Source organism: Pimephales promelas, chromosome 22 (assembly GCF_988280905.1).
Source record: "Pimephales promelas chromosome 22, fPimPro1.hap1.1, whole genome shotgun sequence".
Lineage (NCBI taxonomy): Eukaryota > Metazoa > Chordata > Actinopteri > Cypriniformes > Leuciscidae > Pimephales > Pimephales promelas.
Window position 1 is genome coordinate 26,596,133 of NC_142790.1, and position 13,005 is coordinate 26,609,137.

At 35.8% G+C, this 13,005-nt stretch overlaps 1 protein-coding gene across 2 annotated transcripts; it reads right to left on the reverse strand.

Annotated features, from left to right (window-relative positions):
• Positions 1-494: 494 nt before the first annotated feature.
• mapre2 (microtubule-associated protein, RP/EB family, member 2) lies at positions 495-12,931 on the reverse strand. 2 transcript variants are annotated; one of them, XM_039684593.2, is made up of 7 exons: positions 12,801-12,931; positions 6,819-6,946; positions 5,069-5,214; positions 4,052-4,268; positions 3,794-3,939; positions 1,901-2,059; positions 495-957 (listed from the first exon to the last, which is right to left on the reverse strand). In XM_039684593.2, the coding sequence occupies exons 2-7, from the start codon at positions 6,937-6,939 to the stop codon at positions 883-885; spliced, it is 864 nt and encodes a 287-aa protein (XP_039540527.1). In that variant the 5' UTR covers positions 6,940-6,946; positions 12,801-12,931; the 3' UTR covers positions 495-882. The 2 variants fall into 2 exon arrangements, with proteins under 2 accessions (XP_039540527.1, XP_039540526.1); XM_039684592.2 differs by lacking the exon at positions 12,801-12,931 and adding an exon at positions 10,076-10,329.
• Between the last annotated feature and the right edge of the window lie 74 nt (positions 12,932-13,005).

A 13,005-nucleotide genomic window follows, 5' to 3' on the forward strand; every position in this document is an offset into this window, starting at 1 on the left:
CATAAGGGGAGATACTGTGAGGGAAATAAAAAAAAAACATTGTCTATTTATAATTATTAACAGTACATATGTTTACATTCCTTTTCATTGTACACAATAATAAATGACATAAGCGTTGACCTGTGGAGAATATTGACGAGTATCAGGAGATCACGAGAATGTTTTCTTATGCTAAAACCTGTGCTTTAGAACAACAGTTAAAAAAAAATCTTCAATGCATTGTTTTCTTCAGATAATGGCCGTTGTTTTTTTTACTGTACATATAAAGTAAAACATGTTTAGACACAGAATACCGATTGCACAGTTCAAATGAAATGCGTCCTATCAAACACTGTGATTGGCTTCCAGACACATTTAAACAAAAAGAAAATAACAAAAATTATATATATATACTGTATATAATCTAATAAGGTGAAAAACAGAGCAACGTTTCCAAATGAAATGCAGTATGCATTATATTCCAATGCAAAATTTAATGATCAGTTTTGGACAGGTTTTATTTCACAAATGGTATTGGTAGCACTTTAAACTACTCTTATTGCGGTATTTTTCAATTTCATGACTTGATCTAAAAACAAACAGCTTTAGAAATCAATTTTCCTTCATCAGTGTAGCGAGATGAAAGAGTTTGGTAAAGTAAAAACCGAATGTAGTTGCTGCGCAGTGGTCGTTATCAAGGGCTTTAGCTGCTGTCAGATACATGTTCATACTAGTCGTGATGCAATTAAACAGGGCTAATGAAGAAAACAAGTTGACAAAAGACACCTTTGAATATTTGGCCAATTTGTCTCGCTCCTTCACCACCAGAGCAAATGAGAAATAAACCGTCATGAGTTTGAGAAAGTGAACCCAAAGTAGTTTTCTGACTGAGTGCATGTGTGTTCAGTATTCGTCCTGTGTGTCGTCAGGAACGTCTTCCTCCTGAGCCGGAGCCTCGTGTTCCTCTCCGCCGGCCTCCTGCGCACACACACACACAGTTGTTTGTTAGTTTTTTAGGGGGATCTTGGCATTTTAGATGATGTCAGTTTGTCCTAGTATAGTAGTTTAACAACATATCTTAAATCAGTCTTTTATTTAGTGTCATGAATCGTGACAAACTGCACTACATATGCGACAGAAGCACTTGACAGTGTTTCCCCTACCATTGTTTTGCAATGATGCCGAAATCCAGTCATAAAAAAGGGAATTTAGTGTATAACGCGGTATTTCACAGAATTTGTAAATGGTTTGAGGAATGTACACTTGAAATCAAATCGCGATGTAGACTAGTGTGTGTGTGGATATTAAACCACAAAGACAATTTAAATACGAATCCTTCTTGTTCTGTGTGAATGAATGGTGCCGCAAACACGCAGTTTCATTTAACACACACACACACTGAAGCACGTGTGACGCTTGCGCTGTTTGTTTGTTTTTTGCCTATATGAAGACATGAACTTCCTCTCCAGGGTCTAGATCCACTCTGAAAGTCACTATATGATCATTTAACCGCTTCATTTGAGAAAAACTGTCATCATGACAAGCACACAGAAGCTCAAAAGGTCTTCACGGCAACCCGTCAAAATAAAAGTTCGGTTTAACTTAGAAATATATTAGCGTTGTACAGTATAATTTAGATATGTCCCAATGTAATATACAAACACTAATCCAAATAAATTACCATCAAAACTGAATTTTGAGGAATAATCCATGTTTTAATTTTAACAGTAAAGCTCATTGTGATTTTTTTTTATTGTGATGGTTCATAATACATTATTTCAATTAATTAGACATGCTTTTTGATTGCTAAAAAAATTACACCACGTATCCGTAACACTAGCAGTTTCAAAGTAAAAATGAGCAGAAAAGTACAGTGTATGATCGCTGTGCTAATGACAAAAACTCCACGGGAGGTACTAACCTGGTCGTCAGCCGAGTACAGCACTTCCATGAGTCTCTCCACGAAGGGCCCGTTGTCCTGGCCATGATCCTGACACAACAGCTCCACCTCTCTCAGCTTCCCGAAGTAGAAATCCCGCTCCTTCTCCACTCCTTCTAGCGCTAGCTTTAATGTGTTGAGCTACAGCAGTGGAGAGACACAACAGTGTAAATGGACAGTAAAAGCTGGTTATTGCTTTATAGACATGCTTCTAAACAACATAACTCTTCATCGAGTAGATGCACTTCTACTTCCTGTTTTAGCAGCCTTTTCAGAATTTAATTCATTTCCAACAAAAGTCCTTTACTTGTTTATTGTACATAATTAAAGTTATGTCTAACAAGGCAGCACCGTGCCCCAAAATGCTTTATAGGTCAACAGCTTATGATGTTTAAAAAAGCTCCACAAAGTTAAAAATGCATAAAACAGCACAAGGCACAAGCTGTCAAGGAATACAGGATTTGATGGCCAAAAATGCTGTCTAGATTAATGTTAAAAAAGAGAAAAAACTGTCAGGGTAAGCAAGTCCAAAAATGCAGAGACTGTCCATGATGTCAGAATAAAGTTCACTAGGTTCCCAAAAACTTGTCGATCACACGTACATTTTTTTTTTTTAAAAATCCATGATGTCATGATAATAATGTCTGATGCATATGATGTCATAAGATTCAGAATGATGCCTATGATGTCATAAAGAGATCTAAAAAGATGCCTATGATGTTATAAAGAGATACCTATGATGTCATAAAGAGATCTAAAAAGATGCCTATGATGTCATAGAGAGATCTAAAAAGATGTAAAAGATGCCTATGATGTCATAAAGAGATCTAAAAAGATGCCTATGATGTCATAAAGTGATATTTAAAGGATGCCTATGTCATAAAGAGATCTAAATAGATGCCTATGATGTCATAGAGATCTAAAAAGATGCCTATGATGTCATAAAGAGATGCCTATGATGTCAAAGAAATTTAAAACGATGCCTATGATATCATAGAGATCTAAAAAGATGCCTATGATGTCATAAAGAGATGCCTATGATGTCATAAAGAGATCTAAAAAGATGCCTATAATGTCATAAAGAGATGCCTATGATGTCATAAAGAGATCTAAAAAGATGCCTATGATGTCATAAAGAGATGCCTATGATGTCATAAAGAGATCTAAAAAGATGTAAAAGATGCCTATGATGTCGTAAAGAGATCTAAAAAGATGCCTAGGTCATAAAGAGATCTAAAAATATACCCATGATGTCATAAAAAGATCTAAAAAGATGCCTATGATGTCATAAAGAGATCTAAAAAGATGCCTATGGTGTCATAAATCTAAAAAGATGCCTATGATGTCGTAAGAACATCTAGAAAGATGCCCATGATGTCATAAAGAGATCTAAAAAGATGCCTATGATATCGTAAGATCTAGAAAGATTCCTATGATGTTGTAAGAGGATCTAAAAAGATGAGTAGGATGTCGAAAAAAAGGATAAGAACATCTAGAAAGATGCCTATGATGTCGCAAGATCTAGAAAGACGCCCATGTCGTAATAAGACCTAGAAAGATGCCTATTATGTCATAAGAACATCTAGAAAGATGGAGGAAGAAGTAAAACAGCACACTACTTGTCCTATATGCTGTCTAGGAATATAGGCTTTGATGCCCAAAAATCCTGTCTAGCTCACTAAATGCCTAAAAAGCTGTCCAAGTAGTGCATCAACTCTAAAAATCAATCATTTAGACAAACCTCTTCCAAACTGATCTACTAAAATAGCATCTTATCTCATGGTCTCGTTCAGCACGTAGAGTTGTTATGTTCTTAATTGCTAAAACGGTCTATTTAAAGAGTTTAATAGTGTTAATAGGGTTAGGGGTGTCCACCTGTTCGCCTAGTTGTGTTACTTGGGCTTCCAGCTCCTTCTCTCCCTTAGCGGGTGTCGCTGACATCACGGGAATCTTTTTGGCAGAGGAGGGTCGGGAGGTGGAGGTGGAGGATTTAGGGGTTGAACTGGTTGACCTAGTAGCTCCTGCACACAAGTTAACAGACGCCATGATGCAGGAGGCTCAACATTTAGTAGATGTCAATTAGCCAGTTGATTAATTCTGACTGTTAATAAATCACGAGCAGCCCGGACAGACCTGCGGTGGGAGAGCAGGCGGCGTGGAGGGATTTCTTTGGCAGGTTGAAGATCTGCTCCCCAGGATCTGGAGGGGGAATGGCGTCCTGGCCCTGTCTGGCCTGGATCGGGTCGTATTCCTTCCCGTCGTAGTTGGCGTCGAAGAACTTCTTGAACCACTGAATGAAGTCCAGGTTGTCTTGAAATCGCCCCTTGACGAGCTTCTCTACAGGGATAATCTAAGAGGAAGGGTGTAAAAGTGAAGATGATAAAAAACAACTCTACTTAAAGGGACACTCCACCCATTCGATTTAAGCTTTCCATTGTTAGAAACCCAGTTATACTATTGAATGGTCGGTGCAACACTGTGATGCGCCTGTTCGAACTCGTTTATCAAAATTAACCTTTTTTCGTGTCATTCGGTTCATTCAACGAACGAAATGAACGAATTGACTCTTCGGAAAAAGATTCGCTCATTTTGATGAACGAGTTCGAACAAGAGAGTCACGAACGTGCAACACAGAACAGAGCAAGACGAGCATTTGAGCTTATAAAACTTAAACTTTGTTATTTATTTATTAAATGAGCGATCATTTCGCTTGATAAGACCCTTATTCATTGTCTGGAATCGTTTAAAGCCCTTTGAACAGTTTGAAGTTTGCACTGAAACTGTCTTTTGGACCTTGAACCGTTTGGTTCCCATTGAAGTCCATTATATGGAGAAAAATCCTGGAATGTTTTCATCAAAAACCTTAATTTCTTTTCGACTGCAGAAAGAAAGACATGGACATCTTGGATGACATGGGGGTGAGGAAATTATCAGCAAAAGTTTTGTAAAACAGCAACGTTTTTTTTGGAAATGGAAAAAACAGACTGGGGTTTTTGGGGTCTGTCATGCATTTTCTTATCAGATAAAACCACAACTTTCTTTCATGCTAAAAAAAAATAAAAAGTACTTTCCTCTTGTGATTTTGATCAGATTTTTATTTCCGTGTTCAGCGGTTACAGTGAAAGCGCAACGCCCTCATGTTTGTCTCACCTTGTCAACGTTCATCCTCTTGAAGGAGGCCTGCAGGAGTTTGAAGTTGTGGATGTATTCATGCTCCAGCTTGGCCTGGAATTTCACCTTCTTTAGACTGATACAGCCGGGAAACAGCATGTCCATTAACTGACAGTACGCTGCTCCTGTAACGTCATGCGCAAATGATTCGCTGAGTCAACAAGGTTCTGCTAAGACAAGTCATTCTGCATCTTTCACATCTCCAAAACTTTCAACCAGATTTAGATTCAGTTTCACGATCATCTCATAATGGAAGTAAACTTAATCTGCTCATTCAGAACTAAAACAAGGGCACTTAAAGGGAGGATACATTTGACTCCAAGGACGTCATGTAAATCAATGTCTAGGTAGACCTGGACCCCTTCCAGAGGATATTCAGTGTCTCTGAGATCTTTAAATACCTCTGGCCTGACCTGTGCTTATGCTGCTGAACTAAATTAAGGTCCATGTGAGGTCATGCTAAAGCATAGAAATCTACTGTTTGATATTACTAGTCAACGTTTAAACTCATTTGAATGACTCAATTGCATGACTAATGGATAAAGATTAAAATCAATTACAAATTCAAAACATAAAACATTTATAAAGGGTGTGTTCACACTTGTAGTTCGCTAAACATTTACTTCTGTTTTTGAGCAGAGCAAACTATTTAACTAGAAAATAACTATATTTATTAACATTGTTATTTATTATTGAATCATATTTTTGAATCAGACTTTTCTAGGTTTGTAAACCGCATTTACCTGGTAAAGATATATATCCCAAAACTATAAACTACTTATACATAAACCTATATTTACAAATATAAATAATGCTATGTGTGCATACATTTTATAAAGTGATTTTGTAGCTTAATTATTGGGGTTTATTAGCCTATATTTACTATTCACCAACATAACTAATTTTTTTAACGTTTCATTAAACAACTAATTAAATAAATGTAAATGACACTTAATCATAGCGGTCATCAAAAGTAATGTAGTCCTTTCAGGTTAAAAGTAAAAGCACTTGAAAGTAGTTGACAAATAATATTTTTGATTAAAGTTAATTATTATGAATCAATTATTAATTAATTATTTTTAGCAATTTAAATAGTCCTGTGGTATGAAAAATGTCCATGTAGTCTCATGAAAAATATTAGACAGTCAAGAAAATTGCATATATAATAATTATAAAAGGGTTAGATTAAATTGTTTAATTATTTAAAATTAAATATACCATTTAATGCAATAACCAGTGTTATTTTAGTATTATTATTTTTAACAACTTCAGTATATTTTCCATTTTAATTTTATAAAGACATTAAATTAGACTATTAACAATTTTCATTTTTATTTATTTAAAAAAAAATGTTGCTTGGGTTTTTATATTTTATTTCAAGATTTAAATTTTTTTTTAATGGTTTTAGATTCAGTTAACTAAAAAAACTCTGGTATTATTAGACAATGCAAATCTTTTCATGTTTTTTTGTGTGTTTTTTTTAAGAAAGAAGATATCGTTTTATTCCCAGATTTATAAATCATGTCTGTTTTACCTAAAGCAGCTGAGAATTTACAACAGCTTTCCTGAGCAGACAAACGCATTACACAAATGTTTAAAGGTAGCAGCAGCCGCACTACGGCCGGGCAGACGGGCACTAGCAAACTGCCTTAAGTGTAAATCCACTGGGATTATTGGTCTTTGTGTCTAATGAGTGTCAGTGGTAGTTTAAGTTGGGAGGTTCAAATACCTGATGACAGCTGCTCCACTTTAGTGTAGTTTAGACTGACCAGATCGTTCACCCAGGCCGTGATGTCATGCCTGCTCATAGTCTCCTGGGTGATTGAGGTAGAATACACGTTGACCGCCATCCCCCAGCTGTGGATGATACATCATCATCATCATCATCATCAGAATCATGTGCAGATGTAGTGAAGGAAAGCTCAAAGTCTGAACGTCACTATCAGCTCTGCTATTGACTGAGCCAGACTGAGCAATGTACAACACATTCTACTTACAGAAGACACTATATCAGGAGGATGTACCAAGTCTAATTTAAAGGAGTAGTTCACTTAAAAAAAAACTTTTGCTGATAATTTACTCACCCCCATGTCATCCTAGATGTCAATGTCTTTCTTTCTTCAGTCGAAAAGAAATTAAGGTTTTTGATGAAAACATTCCAGGATTTTTCTCCATATAATGGACTTCAATGGGAACCAAACGGTTCAAGGTCCAAAAGACAGTTTCAGTGCAGCTTCAAAGGGCTTTAAACGATTCCAGACGATGAATAAGGGTTTTATCAAGCGAAACGATCGCTCATTTAAAAAAAAAAAAAAAAAACAACAACAACAAACTAAGTTTTATAAGCTCAAATGCTCGCCTTGCTCTGTTCTGTGATGCATGCACGGGACTCTCCAGTTCGAACTCGTTTGTCAAAATGAACAAATCTTTTTCTGTGTCATTTGGTTCATTCAACGAACAAAATGAACGAATTGACTTGGAAAAAGATTTCTTCATTTGATGAACGAGTTCGAACAGGAGAGTCACACAGAACATTTGAGCTTATAAAACGTAAACTTTATAATTAATTTTTTTTAATGACCGATCGTTTCTCTTGATAAGACCCTTATTCATCGTCTGAAATTGTTTAAAGCCCTTTGAACAGTTTGCAGTTTGCACTGAAACTGTCTTGGACCTTGAACCATTTGGTTCCCATTGAAGTCCATTATATGGAGAAAAATCCTGGAATGTTTTCATCAAAAACCTTAATTTCTTTTCGACTGAAGAAAGACATCTTGGATGACATGGGGGTGAGTAAATTATCAGCAAAAGTTTTTATTTAAAAGTGAACTACTCCTTTAATACCCATTCACACCAAGAACGATCACTATTAAGAGATTACTATATTAGAGTCCACAATATCGTCTGCCGCTTTAAATGCTAGAGCTCTTTGAAGTCCGGTGGATTCTGATTGGCGGTCAATGTTTTTATCGTTTATCAGCAGGAAAAAAGTCGTTCTGAAATTGATTCCAACAATATTGTTTCTCTGTGCCGTTCTCGTTATATAATAGTTGTGATGTGGATTCTGTTATTTAGAACGATTTTTAGAAACATATCTTATATTTATTGTTAGTGTCCTTGGTGTGAACGGGCCTTTAGTCAGACGCAGCACACTATAATGCTTTGTGACTAAAAATATGAAGCGTTTCTAAGTGTTTGGAATATTTCTAATACTTAAAACAGAGACAACAAAAGGCCCAGGATTTACATGTTACTGAATTTATTCTCTACTGAACTTTTCCAGCCATCTAGCATCAAGTTTTGCCTGTAAACACTGTGTAACATGATCCTAATGTCAACTAGGAAATCACTCCAAACAGAGCACTCCACAACGCTAAATAGAGGCGTTTGAGCTTTGTTTCTTCTCAAAACTAAACATCTGGAAAAAGGTTCAATAAATACGCTTTAATGTATGCACAAATACAGTCATTTTCCTTCTCAGAACAGTTTCTGATGTCAAAGCATTCACATTCGCTTGCTTCACACAAAAAATACTTTTTGCGTCCTTGAAAAGCTGCTAATGACTGAAACATTTCTCAGTTTAGCACAAAACTATTTGATAGGTGAATAAACAAACTAGGGACGCAACAATATTAAAATTCTTGCCAAATTGATATAAGTTGATCATTCATTTCATGTTATGGCTGATAACCGATTTATGACCAGTACTAAAAATCTGAATTATTTTGATTATAAAATTAAATGAAAGCAAACTAAACTCTTAAATCAGTCTTGTAAATGTAAAATCGCTGTTCCAATGTTTAAATTAATTTATGCAACTTTATAATACACAGATATATTATTATTTTTTAGAAAGATAAACTGTGGGACAGCTCTTAAATTACTTTATGACATGATATGACGATTGCCACAAGCATTAAAAATCAATCAGATTATAAAGGACGTGGTCCTGAAATATATTGAATCCCTAGTACAAACTGATTGCTTAATATTAATAATAATTTTAAAACTCTAACAAATTAGCACTGTCCACATCCAGTTATAAAATGTCACAATTAAGCATAAAAACATATCAAAGATCATCTCAACTTGTTTGTAATAAAGTAACCTAATTCAAACAACTGAAATATCCACATTAATCCCATTTTCTCTAGAATTCCTAGTGCATCATCATCATCATATGAATAATGAACCGAATCCCTCAAGAAAACCCACATCTCTTCTTCAAGATTTCGTTTAAAACTCTCCAGAATGACATATTAATATCTCCAGGCTTTAATGAGCTTAAAAGCACATTGCATTTCCAGACATAAGTGCTTTTGTGCTTAAAGAGCAGATTCATCTAAATTTAGCAGGGAAGATAAACAGTTTAGAGAGATGTTGGAATGAAGGGGGAGGGAAAAATCCCTGTCAACAAAAGCCATCAACCCAAAACATCTTTATAGTCTCGTAAAACACATGCAATCATTTTTTTTTTTACTCGTGCACGAAATATTACCAAGTATTAGGCACGATATGCACGACACAGCCGACAATCTGAACACATTTTGGGGTTAGGATGAAATGAATTACATTACGCAATGGCTGACTGCTTCGTGAACATACAGGCCATGCACTGTCAAAACCTGGGAAAGCACCCTGTCAGCCCACATCCCAACATACATACGTCCGAAAACATATGCATAATGTTTGGGGGAACCCCTCAGAGCACGAACGCATTCCCAAAAAAGCTTTAAACGTGGTTTCTTGATGATTGCACCATCGGGAAAACGCCATAGCTGGCTCAGGAAAAGCCCCACCAATAACGGTAACGTTAGATATAACGCAGCCGCAATGGAAGTTTGGGGTTCCCCGAGCGAGTGCATTGGAAAAGCAAGGATTTAAACGAATGATCTTGATGTTTTCGGCTGAATGCATTGATAGTAACTCGTTTTAAGCGGGTTTTCTTTGTAAAGCGGCCGGCGGATGGTAATGGCAGTGGTGTACCTGTAGGCGCGCTCTCCGCGCACTGTGTTCTTTCTGTAGGGAATGATGTTGGAGCCGTTGTTATCCGGAATGATGTCGTTGTTGTTCTCTCCATTGGGGGACAGAGCTTGGGTCGGACCGGGCATTTGGCTCTGTGAAATACTCGCACGGACTAGGAAAGGGACGTCGGGGATGTTCCCTGCCGTCTGCCTGCTTAATGTTCTCAGTGTAAAATCCTGTGTGTCTGTGTATGTATGTGTGTAATGTGGATGTGTCTCAACAGCGACCTCACAGGTGATTCACGGAACTACAGTCATGTGACTTTGGGAGGGGTACTTCACATTTGAGCCAGGTTGTTCCTAAATACATAATTATATTTATGAATAATATATGTTAGAGGTCATCGCTCCTCATAGGACACACATTTTGGAATAAAAACTCCTAGCGGTTTTCTAAAGACAGGCCTGCATCTTGGCATAAAATTTGTCCAGACTTTTTATTGTGATGTGCATTTTTTTCCCCATATTAGTTCACATTTCATGCAAGGGTAAAAAAAAATGTGTTCATAAACATGTTATGGGTTGGCACAGATTATATTCCAATATATGACTAAACTGTTTATCGACCTACCCTTTACGCACAAAAAAAGTCTGGAAATAATAATATGACATTAATTAAACAAAAAAAATTGAAAATTCAGCTTTGATCACAGAAATAAATTACATTTTAAAACATTAAAATTAGGGCTGTCAAACGATTAATCGCATCCAAAATAAAAGTTTGTTTACATAATATATGTGGGTGCACTGTATATAATTATATATATATATATATATATATATATATATATATATAAAAATACACACACATGCATTTATATTTAAGAAAAATATTATTATATCAATTATTTCTATAAATATATTATATATAAATATATACAGTATATACATGAAGAAAAATATTTCTTAAATTTATACAAGCATGTGTGTGTATTTATATATATATATATATATATATATATAAAATAATTATACACAGTGCACCCACATATATTATGAAAACACAAACTTTTTTGCGATTAATCGTTTGACAGCCCTAATTAAAATAGAAAAAAGGCATTTTAAATTGTAACACTATTTCACAATATATTACAGTTTTTACTGTATTTGTTGATCAAATAAAAGCAGCCTTGATGAGCAAAAGCATTACAAAATCTAACTGACATATATATGTATTTATATATATATGTGACAGGCCAATGGCTCATTAATCTTCTCTGCATTGCAACGAGCGCTGTGATTTTATTTATTATATACATACATAACAGAATGTTTAGATATGGCTCTTGTTAATGTATATAGTATGACATCTGTACAATGTAGTCTCTGCAATCAATCAAATCTATGTTTTTAAGAGTCAAAACAGATAGATAAATCTATCCAGGTCATGAGCAAAGGTCAAGTCCCTCTGATGAAAGAAGTTCTCATAATTTAAACAAAGTGACACTACAAGTGGTAAAACATTCTCATTCTTCAACACGGCTTCATATTAACAGTAAACCAACACTACACTACAGTTTGTCTGGAGGGACAGAAAGCTCTCAGATCTTCATTTGTGTTCTGAAGATGAACGAATGTCTTGCAGGTTTGGTACGACATGAGGGGGAGTAAATGACCATTTTAATTTTCAGGTGAACTATCCCTTTAAGAACATTACAAAAGATTAGATATATTACTGCACTACTAAACTTGAGTTTAGATTCAATATGGATATAATCTAATAATACCATACTCCTTTACAGCAAAGAAAAGTTATGATGTAAAATGACCCAGAAATATTCTCTATTTCCCATTCTCCACTTCTGTAGGTTATTAACCAAATTAAATCAATATCATAGTACATAAGTGACATTGATCATGTGACTCTTAGTATAGACAGATTTTTTTTTAAAGATTTAGTTGCACTTTAGAAGATCTGAAATCAAGCTAGAGATCATGACAGCTCCACCGCTGTGGTCAAGCCCAAAATAATGCCCTTTTTAATTAATTTCACATGCTGAAAATTAGCAATAATGCAAACTAATAATCTCAGACTTTTGAACCAGACGGTGGGTCATGTAAACGTTTCTAAAGAAGCACTAAAATGTTAAACATGCAGTCTTTAAGCTCCGTCAGTCCGTGTGTTGCAGATTACTGCATTTTTAATTGCACCATACTGTTCAATTGTCTTTTGTTTGCTTTGCCCTCCCTCCTCAAGGCAGAAAATGGCTATACAGCCCATTTAATATTTTATTTCGTCGTCCAAACTTGTTCAACATGAGGACTAACTGTCAAACATTGTTTTAGAAGGTACACCTTGCATCCTAAACATATTTCTCCAAGAACAGGAAGTGTGCTTAGGACATTAACAACTACATGTTACGTACAAAAATAAAAACAATTAATAAAACAGTACAAATTTGTGTCAGAAGGAATATTGTGCATTTATTAACCACGCCATCATAAAACATATAACTTGACAGTTTAGGGGTCAAAGTTGACACCATCATCAATGTAGTTCAACGTAATGAACAGCTGGTGCTACGCTAACGAGCTACTCTGCCTGCATCATTTCAACTTAATGACAAAATTAAACACGGCTTTATCGTTTCCCATAGGCTCAGTCCAGCCACTGCAAAACCAAACCTCTTCGAAACGAAATCACATTCATTAGTTTAAAGACAGCGCCTGATATAAGCTCGACTCACCCGTGAACTCAACAGTAAATCCGACCAAACCAGCTGCGCTTCTGGGATCGCACCCCACCCTCCAGTGCCGAGAACCAGCAGCACAAAACACCTATCCACCCGACGCCGCTGATTGGCAGATGGCCCTTCCACTTCCCTCTGATTGGTTGAAAGATAGAATAGCCGTTGTTTTTCTCATCGGCTCCTCCCTTCGTTTAGATGATTG